Source organism: Amblyomma mixtum, chromosome 2, assembly GCF_055824585.1.
Source record: "Amblyomma mixtum isolate Tamu chromosome 2, ASM5582458v1, whole genome shotgun sequence".
In the NCBI taxonomy this organism is placed as follows: Eukaryota; Metazoa; Arthropoda; class Arachnida; order Ixodida; family Ixodidae; genus Amblyomma; species Amblyomma mixtum.
Window position 1 is genome coordinate 290,961,191 of NC_143013.1, and position 18,322 is coordinate 290,979,512.

Genomic DNA, 18,322 nt, shown 5'->3' on the forward strand with positions numbered 1-18,322 from the left:
GCAAATAAAGAGGATTATTAAAGTATGACTTCATCACTAAAAAAATGCCTGAGGCACAAACTCCTCACGAAAATCTAAGATTAGGTACAGGGGGTGAGTACTCCCAACAAATGAGAAGTTTTCAAAGGGAAAACTATATTGGCCAGCATTTCATTATAAACATTCATGACACACAATGTGCAAATAAGACCCTACCCCAGAGGCCTCCCCAAGACCCATACAACTGGACCTATTACTTGTGGCATACACCCTCAAAAGTAGAACACGTTGTGCTAACCGGATCTGTTGCAGCATAATCAACTGCAGCTATCGAAACAAGAATCCTGAACACATGAACAATTTCATGCCACCACTGTGCAAATCTAACTAACATAGCTGTCTGCCTTTACGTGTGTTTGAGCCGCCGCAGTGGATCAGTGGTTATGGTGCTCGGCTGCTGACTTGAAGGACGTGGGTTCAATCCCGGGCACGGCGGTCGCATTTTGATGGAGGTGAAATGCTAGAGACCCATGTACTATGCGATATCAGTGCACGTTAAAGAACCACAGGTGGTCAAAATTTCCGAAGTCCTCCACTACACCATCTCTCATAACCTGAGTCGCTTTGACACAAAACCCCGTAAACCAACCAACCTTTATGTGTGTTTGGATAAAGGCAGGTGTTTGTTCATGCATTAAATAACTTTACATTTCCTGCTTGAGTCATCTCCATATTTCAGGGAGACCGGCTCAGCACAGTTTGGTTAGTCGACCAAACAGCAAGCAGGACACAGTCATAAAATAACTGCAGCAAGACTAACTGACCATCAACTTGGCACCACCTGGGAGTCTTCAAAAGAGGATTCTACACGAGTTTTCACCTCTGGTTTCAAGCCAAATGTTTGAGGAAGAATCCAACAACAAAGTCTAAATGCATTTCATACCTAAGCATTCAGTGGCGCTGAGAATTCCATGCTTAATTGCACCTTCTCTAAATTCCAGACACATACCTGTCTCATTGTGTAGGCAGGCAGCTGCTTTCTAAACTCTAGCATCCTTTGGTATTCTTCGGACTGTGCCATCTCTTTGAGACCTTGACAGAGGCTGTCATCTATTGAAGCATTGCGAACAAATCTCTGTGTTGAGCCAGCACCGCTCCGGTTTGAGGATGTTGATTGAGAGGTACTTGAAAGGTAGTCCACCACAACTGCATTGATTGAATCCAGGCGTTCATGGCTCGAGCCTTCTTCTGATCGAATCTTGCTTATGATACGCTGCAGAGCTTGTTGGCTTCGTGGATCAATTGAAATGGCAACTTTCTGCAACATTACAAAACATATGCACTTATGCAACATGTGCATATCAATCCTCCAAATGCCACTCATATCTACCTTTCTCAACAATACATAACTTAATGCTACAAGAGCATTACTGCTGGGAAAGATAGAAAACTCTATAAGACTGGGGTGCTGTACAACACCTTTGCGTATACTGTCATCGTGAGATAAATTGAAGTGCCCTCCCATCGACACAAAGCTGTTCCTATGTCACGGCCATGCTGTCGAGCTCAAATGTAAATAGGTGCATACTCAATGTGCATGGGAGCTACTTCTTCGCAATCATAGTATGCAATGCTTCATGTTACAGGTTGCAAATTTACCATGCAAGCTGTCAACACAACCAACAAAACTATGAAATACATGTAGAAAAATTCACAAAGTGTTAACGGGACATTTTAGTGTCCTGTGTTGCCTTGAATGCAGAACAAGGTGCGAAATAAAGATGCCTCTCTCTCGTTCATCTGTTCCCAATGGGTGGTTTAGGCTTTAAGCTCTGACGTACAGAGGTGAGCCCACTTGTTGAGCACTCGAGCAGAGTGTAAATGCTGCTTTAAATATGCATGACAGAGTTTCAACACTTCCTTATTTCATGGAGCTGTAGTTTTTAGTGGGACGAAGTGTGAAAACAAATTTGCCCATTTACCTGGTGAGCATCAGCCCACTCCCTTCGTGCACGGTTTTTACGTGCATAGTAAAGACCAATTTCCTTCCCCCGCAGACCTGGTGGAGGGCCTGAGCCCCTGCGTCCACCCCGTCCACCTCGACCATGTCCACCTGGATAAAAAGACAAAAGACAAGGTGCATTCGAGATACAATGCTGAGTGTCAGGTGCAGACAGGTACAGGCACCTCCCAGAAGTGCTTCAGTAGCTTAATTACCTCTGTCCCAGCCATCTGATCCTCTGCCCCATCCTCGGCCACCGCCTCGGCGTCCTCTGTGCCTTTCGTTCGAATACATGTAGGAACTGCAAAAAAGGAACAGCCAAACCGCGTCAGACAGGCAATGCTTTAAGTAGGTATGTGTAGGTGAACATGGTCAACTGGTGCATGGTGAACTGCAATTTCTGCGGAAATGCGAACGCTGATTAGAAAGAAGGATAGCTGCAGCGCTGCTGGAGATTGTGGGTGTTTAAAACGCTCCCTGGTAATTAATAGGGCTCCGAGATCAGTAGAAGCATTAAGGAAAGAAATGTCAGGGCAGCGTCAGCAAAGCACTAGGGGTACTTTTTTTTTTTTTTCACAGTAAGCTTTAGACTATCACTTTCAGCTGCATAGGGAAGAAGGGGGCAATCTTTGAGGGCAGAACAGTAACTGCAGAATGGAGTTTGGTCACCTTAACGAATGGGAACTTTACTTTGAGTTCAAGCAGCAATTGAAGTGCTTCCATTATTTTTTCGCTTGCACGGGAAGTGACGATATCTCGTACTGCATACGAAAGTTCTGCAGTGACAACACGGGAAAAGAGGGTACCCGGCAGTGATTACGAAAAGTTCTGCACTGAGGATCTTTTTAAAGCCAGAAAATTACTAGGAGCGTTCGTTCTTAAAGTACACGAGTCTGCACAAAGCCCTCGGCGTGTGCATTACCATCCCTTGTTCTCAGAAAAGCGGCTCACAGTTTAGCACGAGTTTTTCGCTAACAGGACTTCGAAAAACGCTGTATTCAGCAAAGTTCGCGATGCGAACAACTCAAGGAGCAGCACTATCGACTGCGGCTGCACAGAGTTCTGGCTTTGGTACGCACTCTGTGGAATTTTGCTCACCTCAGAGAAGTGCTGAGGTAAATTTTCAATGCAACGTTCTTGCCGACGCTCCCATAGTTCCGGCAGTTCGTAAACAAAATGAGCACGACGCTTGTGAACGAATTTGTATGAATGAACGCTGGCAGTGAAACAAAAACCAGCGCATGCAGGCGGGAAGAGTGAAAGGCCATGCCGTATATTCGTAGCTCACCGGCAACATTTCAATTTACCGTACAACTTTGTAATTGCAAATATTTTATCGTACAAATATAATTATAATGGACTTATATTTGACAATTTTAAGTTTGGTGTTTGCAAATAAGCGTTTTAGTATCCATAAAAGCTTTAGTAGTTGCACTGAATTTAGCGACAAGAGGAAAGGTTAAAGCGGGTACACTGGTTAACCTTCAATGCTTTTGGACTTTTGGTTTTGTTTTCCTCTGTCATTGTTTATGTCTGTAGCCCAATGAGCCGAGAAAGCATGTTCGGAACGCGCTGATGCCACTGACGCGAGTTCGATCGAAGCAATGAACGCCGATCTGCTTACGCCTTACGGCCGCCCCATAACGTCGTAAATATCTTTCGTATGTTCTGATGTATACCTTCGCTTCTTGCGTGCTGCGAAGCAGTGAAACCTGCGCTTCTTTCAATGTAACCCGAAGCAAAATCAGCTGATCGTTTCGAGCCGGTCGACAGTTTTAACTCGCCGGGTTGCGATGCAGGTGTTTAATGGTAGTGGCATTCGTTTTCGCATTTTTTTTTTGTTGTTGTTTCTAATGCAGCGCGATTATTTTTCGCACTTTCATTCTACTATGTAGGCGATTTTCTATGAATAGTTTTTACCAGCCAGCTTTGCTTTTCATATAAAGTTAAACTGTATTTTAAGTTTCTCCTCATTCTGAATGCCTTCTCATTTAGTGAAGATAACACCGAATCTCTCTGCTCAAAAGAGATCGAAAAGTGTTTATATTAGGAGTTCAGATAAGGGAACAAAAGCATTAGTTCGGATAAAGCGGAGGTTCGAATTAAGCGATCTCGAATTAACAAGACAGGAAGTATTCACGAGAAGCCAAAAAAAAATGTTCATGGCTTTAAAAAATATATATTGAACTTTGCATCTTTATTGCTAGTCTTTATATATGCTGTTCTGTTTCATGTTGTAAAACAGAACAGCTAGGCTGTCTAATGGGCCCTTTTGTTGTATTTTTCATCATATCTCTCGGAGTAGCACTTCTTTGTGCTTTTAGCAAGTCAAGTCCCAATCAGCAGGTTCGTCATCTTCAAGAAAGGGAAAAAAGCTAGCCACTAAATTACATGTCTCAGTAGGGAATGAGGAGCTGTGAGCTTATATTCACTTTTATTATATTCATTTTTCCTGGCCTCATCACGCTTACATACCTGGTGGATTTCATGACACCTTTTCTATTTAGAGAATATAAGGTTCTTTGCTCCTAGAAATCTGGCAGAATTGGACATCATTTCTTTTGTCTGTCAGGTCATGAACTACCAGAAACCAGCAGCTTGGCCCTATAGGGCCAATAAATTGGTTAATGTGAGGACAGGCTAGGAGAGTTTCACGCATGTTTAAATTTACACTGTGGGGAATTAAAATTCTCTGAAATTTTAACGATTACATAGGGGAAGCCCTTTTGCAAAAAAAGGTAATGAAGCAGAACTTTTTGCAGGTCTAGTTGGTCCATTCTGACATAAGTGAAACAGCGCAAAAGAAGAAGCCCAAAGGCGAAACGAAGAAGGAACAGGAAAGAGCGCTGACAGGAAAGAGAAGGGACAGGAAAGAGAAGCCCTTCGGGCTTCTTCTTTCGCGCTGTTTCACTTATGTTTATTATGCAAGTGTGATTGTTACACATTCAAATAAATGGTGTAGGTATTCCTGATATTTGTTGGGTTTCTTCATACCCAAAAGACCTGCCTCAGAGCTTTCTTCGCAATAAGCGCTGTTTTTTTTTTTTTTATGGTAAAGAAAGCGTTCAGTTACTTTGGACCCCCTCCAAATAACTAAAACTTTTTTTTTTCACTTCAGGAAATAGAATCATGAAATGTAAGATTGTTGCTGGCCATTCCAGAGCGCCAACAGCTAATCTCAGTGACTCAGTGGGTGTACAGAGACTTTGCCAATTCTCAAGGCTGCTTACTGTTAGACTGTATGCCTTGTGTAAGTGTCTGGTGTGAAATTTCGAAAGCTGATTGCTCATGGGAACAGCTTTCAATTGCTAGTTCATGAGGGCTGATAAATTTGTGAATAGTTTTTCTATTCAATGGCATTGTGCACTTGAGCTGTGTTTAATTGCATTGATGTCCCAAGGTATATTTCGTCAAAGGTTATCGCGTCAATTATTGCTTTGACTTGTTTCTGCCCCTTTTGCTGCTGTACTGAATCGGAAAATGTGCACTTTTTTCTAGCACAAATCATTGCGTATCATTTAGGGCAGATGCAAGACACTAAGAGGAATGAGTCTGAACTAAAATGAGGACATGGCCTAATACGCCACCATGACTGGTGTTACGGATACACCGACATCTCAAACGGAGGTATCAGATGCGGCTGATAGAAGCAGAAGCACCTCCGACAACTCATCTAGGTAGGTCTGCACATATTTAGGTGCCAGTTTTCCTTTGCAGGCAGGCAGGCAAGCAAGAAGATAGCATATCGGATAATTCTCATGTATATGTGGATTCCATGTTTTCATTCCATGGCATTATGGTTTACCCTAGTAATGTCTTCTCTTCAGTGCACTTTAATGTTTTTCAGCAAATCAGGGATGTTGTGCCAGTGTTTTTTTTTTATCTTGCAGCTTTGCTGAGACAGGCGCTAAGTTTATAAAAAATCAAATAATCTGTATGAGCTTGGTTATGGCAGTTTCCTGATGATACTAATATTATAAGGCAAGAGAGTAGTACAGAACAAAAACAAAAAGAGTAGACCTGCGAATAATGCATTTGCACCCAGTTTCCCTGTGCTTTTTTTTCCATGTTGCCTTGATTATGCTTTCCTGATCAGTCCTGGGGCCAAGGGTTCTTCACCTCTGGTGTCAGATTCTGTGTATCCGCGTATCACTTCAATCAGTGTTACATTTCTTGAGATGAACATACATTCTACAGAAACGTGACACTTCTTGCTGTATTGTGACATTTCTTCACGTCTTGCGACTTCTTTCGTGGAAACAAAGATATCTAGCTGCGCATCAACTTACATATGCATCAGTGACTCCAACATGGCTCTGACCACCTGGATTTGATTTCACCTAGAGAGTCGCTTTTGTTACGGATGTCTGTATCTGACCACTCTGAAGCCTTGCTTATGGCGACAGTGCAGGCATGTCCATGCGTAAAAGATATTTTTCTGTAGTGCCTAAGGCACTGTTTTCCTCCCGTAAAATATGTTTATTCCAGTTGCAGTGCTCTGTTCCATTTGTTTTTTTTAACCTGCTTTGCAGGAGCAGTGTATTTAAAGAAGAGTGCCAGAATGAATACAACGAAGTCCAAAGGTCTGAAGTGTCTGACCCTTACAATGACCTTGAGTCATCTGACCCCGAAGATGTTCAGGCCCCGATGACACGGGAGTCCCCTTCCCCTTGCTCGCAGGGAAGGAAACGGTGTTCAGGTTGGCATTGATGCATTGTTTGCATGCGCTTTATGTCTTTTTCTCTTTGCAATTGCTGTGCTGAATTCACACCTAGCGGTGGGCAGTTTTTTTATGCCAGAGATTTGTACTTTGCTGCCTCGGCTTTGTTGTTGCAGCTTTCAGCAATTAACGGGACTTTGGTACTTTCCAGCTAAGCAAAGGAAAAGTAGGAGTCGACACAAGAAACGTTTTGCTCCGTCAGTGATGGAGCCCTGTCACGAGCCATCGTCCCCACGTAGGTTAACTTTGTAACTTTACAACATGCTAATGGGTGCTTAATTAAGCGTAACTTTATGTTTGAGCTTGTGTGATAAGAAGGCAATCAATGTTCTTTTCTTTCTCTTCTTTTTTTTCTTTTTGAGTAATAGTGCATCCATGTGAAGTACCTGTAGCCATAAGGTCTCCAAAAGGTAAGAGGCCAGTGTTTAAAACGCAGTGTGAAGCGCAGGAAAAAGTAACAATGCAGCAGACGCAGCATGCATTGACCTTAACCTGAATGCCTGTAAAAAAAAAAAAACTGAATAAACGTGTTATTAATAGCAGTAAAACCACCAGCAAGGAACCGTAAAGCTAAATGTACAGACAGAAAATATGATTACTTTGAAGCTGGTGAGGCCTGGCTAACATGCATTTGCATGGCTGTAATGGAAGGCAAAACCTGCTGTCCGCTGTGTATATGTTGAGCAAAACCTGCTCAAACCTGAACTGTTGGGCATCATGGTGAGAAAGGGAATAAAATTCAGCTGGGAAGTTGTAGAGAGAAAAAAAAAAGCAGAACTTGCAGAAATGTGGATGCATACCTCCACATTTGAATCATCCTTGGGCAGAGCAAGCTGGCGGGCTGGTCGGTTTTGCATTGATTTTGAGCAGCTCTGCAGTGTACAGGTTATGATTGAGCCACACCTCCAGTTTAGCAGATTAGAGCACGGGGGTCAAAACTGCAGTCTCTGGAGCCTAATGCATCAAGCGTCCACAGACTGAAGATGATTCTCTAAGGGTTTACACGTGCCTAGCCTTTTCTAAGCAAATATGTAAGCCTAGGCATGGTTTTGTTCGGCTTCAGGAGGCTTTAAGAGTCCCTGAACAACTTTCTGTAACAGCTGGTTGAGAGCAGGTAGGCAGATGGTTTTTTGACACTCAAAAAGTGAACAAGAACAAGAACAAGTGAACAAGTGTTGAAGCATTGACAAGCACCCTGGGGCTTTCCCCTACCCTGTTTTCAATAATAGCTGTCATTTGTCACCAAGGCTTTCCCCTTCCGTTTTACTCATGCCTTGGAAGCTAGAAGGGTTTGCCTATTGATGCTAATAGTATTTTGCTGAGCACTATGTGGCTGCACTCTGACAATAATATTTGAATGTTGCATGAAATAATGCTGCACTTGGCTTTTTAAACAGTTGTGTTGAACTTGTCTGCCACGATTGTCACAACACATTTCTTGTAGTAGTAGTGTGACGGAGCAAAAATGTGCACGTAGGAACTGTGAAGCTGCAAGTTTCATACACATGGGTTGGCCATTCTCTGTCTGTCTCTCTCTGTAGCTTATGTACGGCCGCTCATCACTGCAGCAATGCCTACAGCACCCATGGACTCTCCTTCGGAAAAATGGCTTTTGCACTACAAGAGGCTCAAGAAAGCAAACTTCACTTGTACTTTGCTTCTAGGACACAACGATACTGTGCGCTCTGTAGCAGTGGACCAGAACCTCGTCGTGTCTGCAAGGTGAAGCTCTTGCGTGTCCTTATCTGATTAAGTCACATTTTTTTCTGTAAAGTCTGAGTGCACTTTCTTTTTTCTTATCCTTCTTGTACTTTGAATGTCATACAAGTTTATATCACATTGCAGTAGCAGTACCTCATAGATTTATTACTGGAAAACTTGTCTTTGCTTGTTTAAGAAATTGCAGTGCACAACACATACTATTTGGGTAAAAAAAAAAAGAGCGCATCATTGCAGTACACGTACTCTGCCCTTCGCTTATATTGAGCAACATCTGAGACCAAGGGAATAGTAGATTTGGGTTCTGCGAATGGACAATATAAAGATGAAAGGCTGTGTAAATGTGGTGCTTCAGATTTAAAGGGATACTTTAAAGGGATACTGGAAACAAGTCAACGTTGGCCTGTATCGATAATTACCGCATTTAATGACAAAGGTGCTACTTTCACTGAAAGCCGAGCTTTTTCTAGACAAAACAGTTCCTAAAATAAAATCCTGGTGTCACTAACAAACTGTGGTGCATCAAGGTATTTTTTTTGTGCATGGATTACTGAGGCTAGTTTACAGTGTCATTCACTTTGAAACGGTGATCATGAAGTCTTTTGGGGTTTTGTCGTCATGAGTTTAAATCAAGTGGCAGAAAAATTTGTAAATACAGTTTTCTCAACAATAAATGCATATTTTGCTGCCAGCCAAAAGCCAGGATAACCGGAAAGAGCCGTGGATCTTTAGTGAGTACAAAGATTTTATGGAGTCGTCCTCAATATCCCTTTAAAATCTTGGCAGCATTACATGAACATCCAACTAGTGTTGCCATTCTGACAATCACCTGATGTAAAAACCTCACTGTCAAGTTACATAATAGCATATAAAACTTACCCCCCCCCCCCCCCCCCAAAAAAAAAAAACAGCGCACGAAGTGCACAAAGAGCCAACAGACTGAGTAGCTAATGAAAACTGCACGTCATATTTAGCGATTGTTGTCTACATGCTTGTTTCACATAATTTTTGGTTCTGTTAACTGACAGGACCGTTTTGTTCTAGTAAACTAGAGCACCTCTCCATTCAAACCTCGCTTTCTTGTGTGTTAGGCAGAGAGCTTACAGTGGCTACCCCTTTCAGTGATGACACCACACTGCGAGTGTGGAGCGTGCAGGCTGGTAGAGAGCTGTGCAGTCTACGTGGCCACATCTCGTCCGTCAATGCCGTCCTGCTGCTGTCCTCGGAACAGACAGAGGCAGTGTGCTTTCGCATGGGGTGTACCTCGACATACCGGCTTGCTGTCAGCGGTTCCTCTGATGCCTGCCTCAATGTCTGGCTTGCTCTCGAAGGTACGTTTTCGCAAGGTGCCCACAGCTTGAGGATTTCAGAAATCCAAATGATTATGAAATCCTTCTTCACTAAATAGGAGTATATTATAACTATACTGCAAATATTGATGTTGGCCCTGAGCTTCACAACACACAGTTAACAAAAGCATTATGTAGAGAGCACCGGGCTTGTCCTGAAATGCACCTGTTATGCTGTGGAAGATAGAAAGTTATACATTTCACTTTAGCTGCTGGGTTTCAGAAACAGCACCTGTTTGCGAGTGTAGCCGCATGAAGTTAGTAGTTGCACAGGTATGAGCTTTGTATCTTGAATCCAGCAGCTGATGCATTATGTGCACATATCTTTTCTGGTCAGATGTACCTACTAACACCAACTTAGAAAAAATGGTCATGTGGTATCATTGTATAGGCTGGTAAAAAGCATGAAGTTCACTCATGCCCTTAACCTTTAAATAGATAGCACTTAATTTACACTTCAGTTTTAATATTTTGGACAAAGATGGTACAAGTGAGAGCACTGTGCAAAGCACAGTTCACCCTCCAGAATTGAATTTATTTTTACCTTTGCATCGAACTAAAAGTACAGTAAAGTTTTGCATTTCGCCTTGCTTTGGTCTGTACCTAGTTAATTGTAATGAAATAATGGCAGTTTCTAGTTCTGTAGGGACATGAAACAGACACAGATCAACACTTCTGTATGGTTATATGCATACTTGTGGCAGTGGTACACGTTTGATAAACGTGCACATTTTTACACCAAGTTTGTTCAGTGATTTCAGTGCATTTATTTATTGGTTTTACAGGGAGGCTACTGAGGTCTATGTACACCTACAATGCTATTACAGCTCTCGGAGCAATTACCGAAGACTGCCACATCATAGTTGGCACTGGTTAGTGACATATCACCCCCCCCCCCCTTGCCTTATGTTTCTGTTTCTCTCAATTTCGAAATTTTAATCTTTGTGGTCTATTTATGAGGATTGAATGAGCTCTTTTTGTTTTCTAGAAGGAGGCAAACTCGAAGTATGGGACTTGGCAAAAGGAGCTCCACTCAGCTCTGTCATTGGTCACGATGGTGTGATTGTGTCCATATGGGTGCGTACTGCGTGCATGTGAGGGGTCTGGAAAAAGAGACATGAGCCAACCTGTTTGCAGCAAAGCTGCCAGAAACAAAAATTGAACATGCAAGACCGCAATTTTATAGTGTTGGGCCAGCCAGCATTTATAATATTGGAACAAGTTACAATGCATGGACTGGGAAGGCCTCTAGAATTTCGCCTCCACCGAAATGCAACCGCCGCAGCCAGGATCGAACCCTCGTCTTTTGGGTCAGCAGCCGAGCACCGTAACCACTAAACCACCGTGGCGGGCTGAAGCCCTGCTATAGTAGAATTGAAAAACTGAGTAGAGATGATTGAAAATACTGGTCGGAAAAATGGCATTAAAAGAACAATGAGGACAACTCCATTAAATTATTTTTCTTAGTAAAAACTGATTCTCTGGCTCTTCCTGGGTAGGTTAATGTTCAACTGGCAGCAAAAAACTCATTTATAGGTGAGAGAATTGAATTTTAAAATTTCCCTCTAACTCAATTTAAACTCGTGACATTCACACCGAGAAGGGCTGGTTGTCTTCATTTTAAAGTGAATGGTGCTGTAGCATAGCCTCTGTGATCCGCAAGAAAATGCTTTGTCAATGCATCTTAGATTACTTGCAGAATAGCCCAGGGATGGTGGCGGCCCTTGTGTTTAATTTTTTTTAATTCTTCTACCTTATAAAAGCTCCATTTCTGATGAGAGTGGCCTCAATGTCGTTAGAATTATGCAGTCTGTCGATGCTGACCAACTTCAATCTGTCCTCAGTGTTCCTTTATAGGGCGATGGGGGAGGGAATCATCGGGTCCAAAAAATCATGAAAAATTGGGTTTTTTGGAAACAATATTATAAAAATCTATAGCCCATCTTCTACCTACCTATAAAATTCATTTGTCAGATCAAATTTTAGCTGCAGTTCCAACTTATAATTCCAGTTTATAATTCCAATTCGTACCTCATCTCTGTTCATTTTCCCTCATTTTCTCAAAACACAAATTTTTTTACTGTTTGCAAGATTACAAGGAGGATATCTTGGCACCTACAACAAATAGAGCAATAATTTTTGTTGCAACATGCTGCTAAATGAATAAAGCAGGCAATGTTTGGAGCCAGGGACTCTGGAACAGGTGGGGGGCAGTCCCCCCCCACCCCAACATTTCCCTAGGGGGAGATGCCCCCCCCCCCCCCACCATGTAAGTTTCAATGAACCCAACCTGTACTTGTACAGAAGCTAGTATTTTTGTGTTCTTTTGTTTTTTCAGGTTTCAGTTATCGTGTTCACGTTTCATTTGATGCTGATGATAAACTTATAAAGTTGCTCATTTCATTTTAAGTTTTATATGCATTAAACAAATATACCTTTAAACAGTGTGCAATAAAAAATTAACAAAGAAAGATTGAATAAAAATTTTAAATAAAAAGGTTCAATTAAAGAATAAATAACAAAATAAACATGAGGTCTTGCCTGCCTCTCCACTCAAAAAAATGTTTTGAGATGTCTGTTTGGAGGAGATTTCTGTTTACGGTCACAAATTCTTTTGTGCTCTTTGATTGAGACAGCTTTTTAACAATTCCTATGAACACTGAACTTCAACACAATGTAAAATAACTACTGTTGGCTTAATATGAAAAGTGTTTCCAACATTGTATTCCTTGTGCCTTATTTTATCAAGCAGCTTCAGAAGCCTGCAGCATGACTCCTGTTCAATTTAGGACATATATCTGTAGGCAGATGTCTGATCAGTGGCCTCCTTGGGTTGTATGTGCCCTGATAAGAATCCATCGGAAGAGTGCATGACGCAGGCTCCGTGCTATTTCATTTGCACAAGACTTTTAATTGTTCGTGGTGTTGCAATGTTTGATCTTGCTTACCAGGTTGACAGGACTGACACTGTGTTCACATCCTCCTCCGACGGTAGCTTGAAGGTGTGGCAGTGGCTCTCGAACGAGCTTTGTGCTGTGCAAGTGCATGACGCCCTCACACAAGAGGGCTGTCAGCTCAACTGTCTGGCAGTGGATGGCTCCAAGATTTTTGTGGGCCGGGACAGCGCATACGTCAAAGTCATCGACTGGGCAACAGGTAGGTGCACTGCTGGCACTTTCGCCTCATCAATAAACATTGTACTCTTTTACAATATATACTAGCCAGTAGATTTTGGAAAGTTGCTCTTCTTTGCTTGCTATGTAATGCTGCCCGAAATGACCTGAAAGGGAAGAATTGCCATTGCAGGTCTTTATAAAAACAAAATATTAGGCACAGAGTTCTCTCAGTCTGAAGAGAAAATTTAAAGGAACTAATATGAACTTTTCAGCAATTCTCCAAATGTATGAATACTCCAGTCCATCGGAATTGTGTTGAAAATGCACCGTGATGTGGCTTCAGACATGCAAACCATGAATTATTTAATGTGCATTCTATCATTACTAAAAATAAGCTCAGGAATCATATGGACTGCATAGGAATGCCGGCACTGGTTTAAGCCATGGTCTGCATACAGTGATGTATCACATTTTCTGCACCGTCAGGAAGGATTGACTACCTCAAGAACCACCCGCACGACCTTGGGTCAACCAAAGCAGTCTTTGTCAAGGACAGCCTCCTGCTCTCGTCGTCCTTTGATAAATACACTGGCAACAGTATGGTGAACAGTAAGCAACCTTCGAGTTTTGTATATACGTTACTAAAGTATTCTGTGCCATAACCTGTTATAGTTTTGGTTGATGAGCACATCAGTATCAAAACTCTTAAACTATTCATGCAAGATTTTCTTGTTGCTACATTCACCTATGCTGAAGTAAGGCATGATGTTGGGCTAGTCGGTTAATAGCGATTGCCAAAAAAACTGCGCGAAGACGACGAGACAAGAAGGTGCACAAGGACTCACACACAAAGCGCAGAACTTCCAACTGACTATTTTGTGAAAACAAGGCGCTTATGAAGGCTATCAACATGACAATCAAGGTACACACGCAAAAACAAAACACAAAAACGCGCAGGGCACCTACAGTATCAATAGTTTCACAGAGTGATTAGGACTGATGGAGTGCTTAGGAATGTGCCCATCTAAGAATTCGATCTCTTTCCTTGATAGAGATAAGGAAGGCGAGCTGAAACAGTTTTCACCCTTTTTGGAGATGAAGTAAGGAAGCCTCAATAACTTCTCTTTCGGTTTTTGTTTTTGCCTTCTGAAGAAATTGTTTTCTCCAGTTTTTTGTTTTTTGCCTGTGTATCTTGATTGTCATGTTGATAGCCTTTATAAGTGCCCTGTTTTCACAAAATAAAGTCAGTTGGAAGTTTTGCGCTTTGTGTGCGCATCTTTGTGCCCCTTCTTGTCACGTCGTCTTTGCGCAGTTTTTTTGGCAATCACCTCTGCTGACTTCGTGGGTTATATTATGCAAACTTCTTTTTTCTGCTTTTTGAGATGCCTACAGCAAGCTTACCCACACAGCTTGTGAGCTGAAGGCAAAAGTCAACTTCTCGACAGCCTTGGGCCATTGGGGTGTGTGGGATTGTGCATTGAGCAGCGCCATATAGATCATTGAGCAACTGTGCGAGCATTGTGTTAAACTTGTGGCATTCTTCAAGTGAAATAAGACTACCAAGCACTAACTGATGCTGGATTGCAACAGCCATTGTTGATATAAATGAAGTTACATTGGAAGCATACTAGGCGTGTTTCAGAATAAACTGATATGTATGTAAATTGCCAAAAACGATAAAGTGAACGTTTATTATACTGTGTGTCGGCAGGAGGACCAGCCTTTTTCAAGTGAAAAAGGCCAGTCCTTCAGCCAAAATGTGGTGCAATAAACGTTGTGTTTTTCATTTTTGGGTGATTTATTTGTATACTTAATAACCGGCTGCCAAGAAAGCATCTTTGATATATCTATGCTTGATATTATAATATAACTCATAAAGATGAAATGAACTTGCTAGAGCCCATGAATTTTGTAAAGTGCATACACCTGGACACAAAAGTTTCTATGTCATGAAAATAAGTAATAAATTAATCTCTCTGCAGCCTGAAATTCTCTGTGGCATGCACGCACGCACACACATCTCTCTCTCTCTCTCTCTTAGTCCAAAAGTTTGGGTTCAAAACATATTTACCTCCTTGTGGCACCAATAGTCTGGAACCTTTCGCATCTGGGTGTACAATAGCATATGCGCTTTATGACTTGATGTGTGGTGCTTTAATGACATTGTTTCTTGACCTCCCCTTTCTCCTGGTGAGCAGTGCGAACCCTTCCCGGTGGTGCCTATGTTGGAACGCTGAAGTGCAGTGGGCAGGGCAGGGTGAACGCCCTGGCATCGGACATCGTGGAGCAGAATGTTCTCAGAATCGTCACAGGAGGGGCAGGTCTCGCTGTGTGGGACTGGGCTCCTCAGGAGAACCACGGGCAAGTACAAGAAATGCTCCAGCACCCATTGCTGCACGCCATTTCTTCGCTGCTTTTTTTTTTGTTAGGGGCTAGATTCTGTACATCTTGCACACTATTTCTTTGTGCAGACGAGCTTTTATCTATAGGACAAAAACACCTTGACACAGTGCTGCTTGTTGCCACTGCACTGGCAGAGTGACATAATCACCAGGCTAAGAAATATATCAACGACAAATCCTGCCTTTTTAATACATTTGCTACTGCATCACATCAAACTCAAGTGGGCTCGTGGAACTTTCTCCACTCAGCTGCTATGCTCCAAAAGGTCCCTCAAGTGTTGCCAATACTAAAGCAAAAAGACCTACAGAAATTAACAAATGCAAATGAAAGTCACTGCGCTTGCATAGTTCAGAATGCTTGTTGCGAAAACGTAGGATATCATCAAGTGACAGAATTAACCACTGCTGATAAATAACGAAGTGCCTTTCGTATAAGCTGCAGAAATTTAGTATGTCATGGTTTCCAAGGAAGTGCTGTCCGCAGCCCATACCACAGCCATGTTTTTTGGTTGTGGTGGTGTTCAGACGCTTGGGTATTTGCAGTGTGTGGCTCCTAATTATTTAACAAGACCATGCATGCACTTGTATAGCTTTGTTTTCTCACTTCCCAACAGTTCCATCCCCTTTTCTTCATTTGTTTCATTGTTTTTTTGTTTGTTTTTTTCTTTCATTTTCTCTTGTCTGTGCCTGAACGCTGGCGCAGTGCCCTTGTGAAGCAAGCATTTCTTTTCATTAATTCTGCCTTCGATTAAAGATGCTTCCATTCCCACAGCATCCACACTTCCCTCGTGCTGCACATCTTTTCATTGTTCCCACTTTTTATTCCACTGTGTTACACTTTCCGACAGCAGATGCAACACGTGATCTTCAGATAATGGCAAGCACAAGCAGAAAGCTTGGACTCCTGCTCACTTTAAGCTTGTCATGGCACACCTTCAACAGTGCAGCATTAATTAGGGTGGTAATCAGTGAGCCGTTCTTGAAAAGGAGTGCAGAGCACAGCTTGTGCCTGAAAAGACAACTCTGTGCACTGAGTGAACACCACTAACGAAAGCATTTGTGTGTTACTCTCTTGCAGTGAAAACCCGGTGTTGTTCCTCGAGACTCTGGCCGAATGTGCTCAGGGGGATGTAGATGAACAGAACAAAGGCAGCAGCCCCGAGAAACAACTACAGCTCTATCAAGAGAACAATGCCAGTGCTGAGGAAGCAGCGAGCTGGTGCACACTAATGTGATCTTTATCTTAGCTTCAACCACAGAGCTCACCGTTGCGCACTTGTTATAGGTCTACTCCCTATTTGCACAGCACAGGTGCTGAAACCAAATTAGTTGTATGCACAAGTGCTCAGCAGATTTTGTGTGCATTTTGCAAGTGGGCTGTAGATCTGTAGTGCAACCTTTTGGCTCAACTTTTCCTGCCAGATCAAAGAGCAGCATTTATAGAATCACCTGCCGAGTGATCAAGTCATTAGGCTCTCTTTAATCTCATCCCGGATGCATTTTTACACCCATTTTTACCCTATGTTTTCATTCGTGCAGCTGCATGTACATGGCATTTTTGAAAATTAAATGCAACTAAGCACACTGTCACTTCCTGGATTCTTTCATTTTAACACTTCTCTGTCCTCTTGCATCTAATGTAACATGGAATTCTTTTTGCGCCAAAACTAAATATACTGCAATTCTTCTTCGCTTACAGCGAACGTGTCTTACCAACTTCTTGATCTGTACAAGTACATCCAATTCAGCACATGGGATCGCAGCAGTGAAAGAAATTTTAAGTTGCAAAAAAAAAAGTGTTTTGCTTCGTTGTTTTCCTATACCCCTCCCTTCCCTATTATCAAGAGTTTTTGTTCAGCAAAACTTAATGTAACTCAACGCAACAGCCACGGATATCGTGTCAAGTAGCAAGGTAAAGAGTGCCTGCCATCCTGGTTGACTTGCACACTACGTGTGCCTCTGCCTTTTCCCAAATGACCATGCCTAACTTAGGCCCTCTCAGCTGTCGATTCAATTTCTCCAACTGTGGTCCTCTGGAGGCGCGTGATGCAGAGGACTGCCTGCAAGAATCTTTCATCTTTGATGTCTTAACGTGATAAAAAACAAAAGTTGGTTATAAATTCCCTACAGCTGCAGCCTACAGAAACTGTCATGCAAGGACAAAAAGAATAACGCCAAGCAAGGTGCAGTGCGTTTGCTTTTCTCATGTGTACAATGTGGCAGAAAGTCAAAAGATCGTTGTTTCCATGCTTTATCAGTACCACTCATGGCCACAAAATTTCCTAAAGAACACACATGAACAGAATCATAACAGTCGGACTGTGCTCCATTTATTTTCTCTGAAAGAAAGTGTGCAAATTTTATCAAAAGTAAGCAGGGAACACTGCTTGCTTCTGCCGTATAGTGGAGCTCTTATGACCACTCTAAATACCAAAAGCTCTCGAAAATTGAGGACAAGGGTTCTCCCTACCTTATGCAGATTTGAAGCTTAAGGGTTTCCACAAGTGCTCCTCTACACGGCGAAGAAGCAAATCCTGTTGCCTGGTAACTTTAGGCAAGGACAGTACATGCAGAAATGACAGTTTGTAATTGCATTCGTATTTGCCCCCATGTAACACGACCATGATTGCAATGAGAAGGCAGACTTTGTCGGCATGAAAAAAGGAAAACGCACACAAAGGCAACGCGAGGAATGAGGCCTCAGTATACTGAAAATTAAGTAAACTTTACGAGCAAAAGTACCCCAAAACAATCTTTCCTGTATGGCAGTTTCTACCACCATTACTGTGCGAGGGCTTCATGTGCCCCTTTTTTTCATGCGAGCCGTGCAACAGATTCTCAGATCAGACCAATACGAAGATAAGCTCAGTCCCTCTGCATCCTCACCGTGTCAATATATGCGCTAATGTCAAAACGAAGTTTTTCCCACATGAACTGTATGGTAAGCCACCTCTTCCGAACATTGGTGATCATTCTTGACACCACTTAAATGGGCTGTCGAAAAATAGCGACAGCACACGACATCAGTGTCGCCA

The 18,322-nt window shown here is 42.3% G+C and overlaps 2 protein-coding genes across 7 annotated transcripts in view; one reads left to right on the top strand and one right to left on the bottom strand.

Annotated features, from left to right (window-relative positions):
- Positions 1–3,252, bottom strand: part of LOC149364429 (ATP-dependent DNA/RNA helicase DHX36-like) — a 33,469-nt gene extending 30,217 nt beyond the window's left edge. The window contains exons 1-4 of the mRNA XM_089574348.1: positions 3,080–3,252; positions 2,197–2,282; positions 1,962–2,092; positions 989–1,297 (exon numbers count right to left, since the gene is read on the bottom strand). Of these exons, the coding sequence (XP_089430474.1) occupies positions 989–1,297; positions 1,962–2,092; positions 2,197–2,282; positions 3,080–3,249 (696 nt within the window). The 5' untranslated portion in view covers positions 3,250–3,252. The remainder of the gene's footprint in view (positions 1–988; positions 1,298–1,961; positions 2,093–2,196; positions 2,283–3,079) is intronic.
- Positions 3,253–3,467: 215 nt separating this feature from the next.
- Positions 3,468–16,877, top strand: LOC149364431 (uncharacterized). Of its 6 annotated transcripts, none has more exons than XM_089574343.1 (13): positions 3,468–3,629; positions 5,509–5,658; positions 6,514–6,680; positions 6,853–6,936; positions 7,070–7,111; positions 8,243–8,423; positions 9,543–9,751; positions 10,555–10,641; positions 10,758–10,846; positions 12,721–12,925; positions 13,372–13,494; positions 15,084–15,246; positions 16,366–16,877. In XM_089574343.1, the coding sequence occupies exons 2-13, from the start codon at positions 5,570–5,572 to the stop codon at positions 16,520–16,522; spliced, it is 1,596 nt and encodes a 531-aa protein (XP_089430469.1). In that variant the 5' UTR covers positions 3,468–3,629; positions 5,509–5,569; the 3' UTR covers positions 16,523–16,877. The 6 variants fall into 6 exon arrangements, with proteins under 6 accessions (XP_089430469.1, XP_089430467.1, XP_089430466.1 ...); XM_089574341.1 differs by having other exon boundaries at positions 3,469–3,642; positions 5,504–5,658; XM_089574340.1 differs by having other exon boundaries at positions 3,469–3,629; positions 5,504–5,658.
- The last annotated feature ends 1,445 nt before the right edge of the window (positions 16,878–18,322 follow it).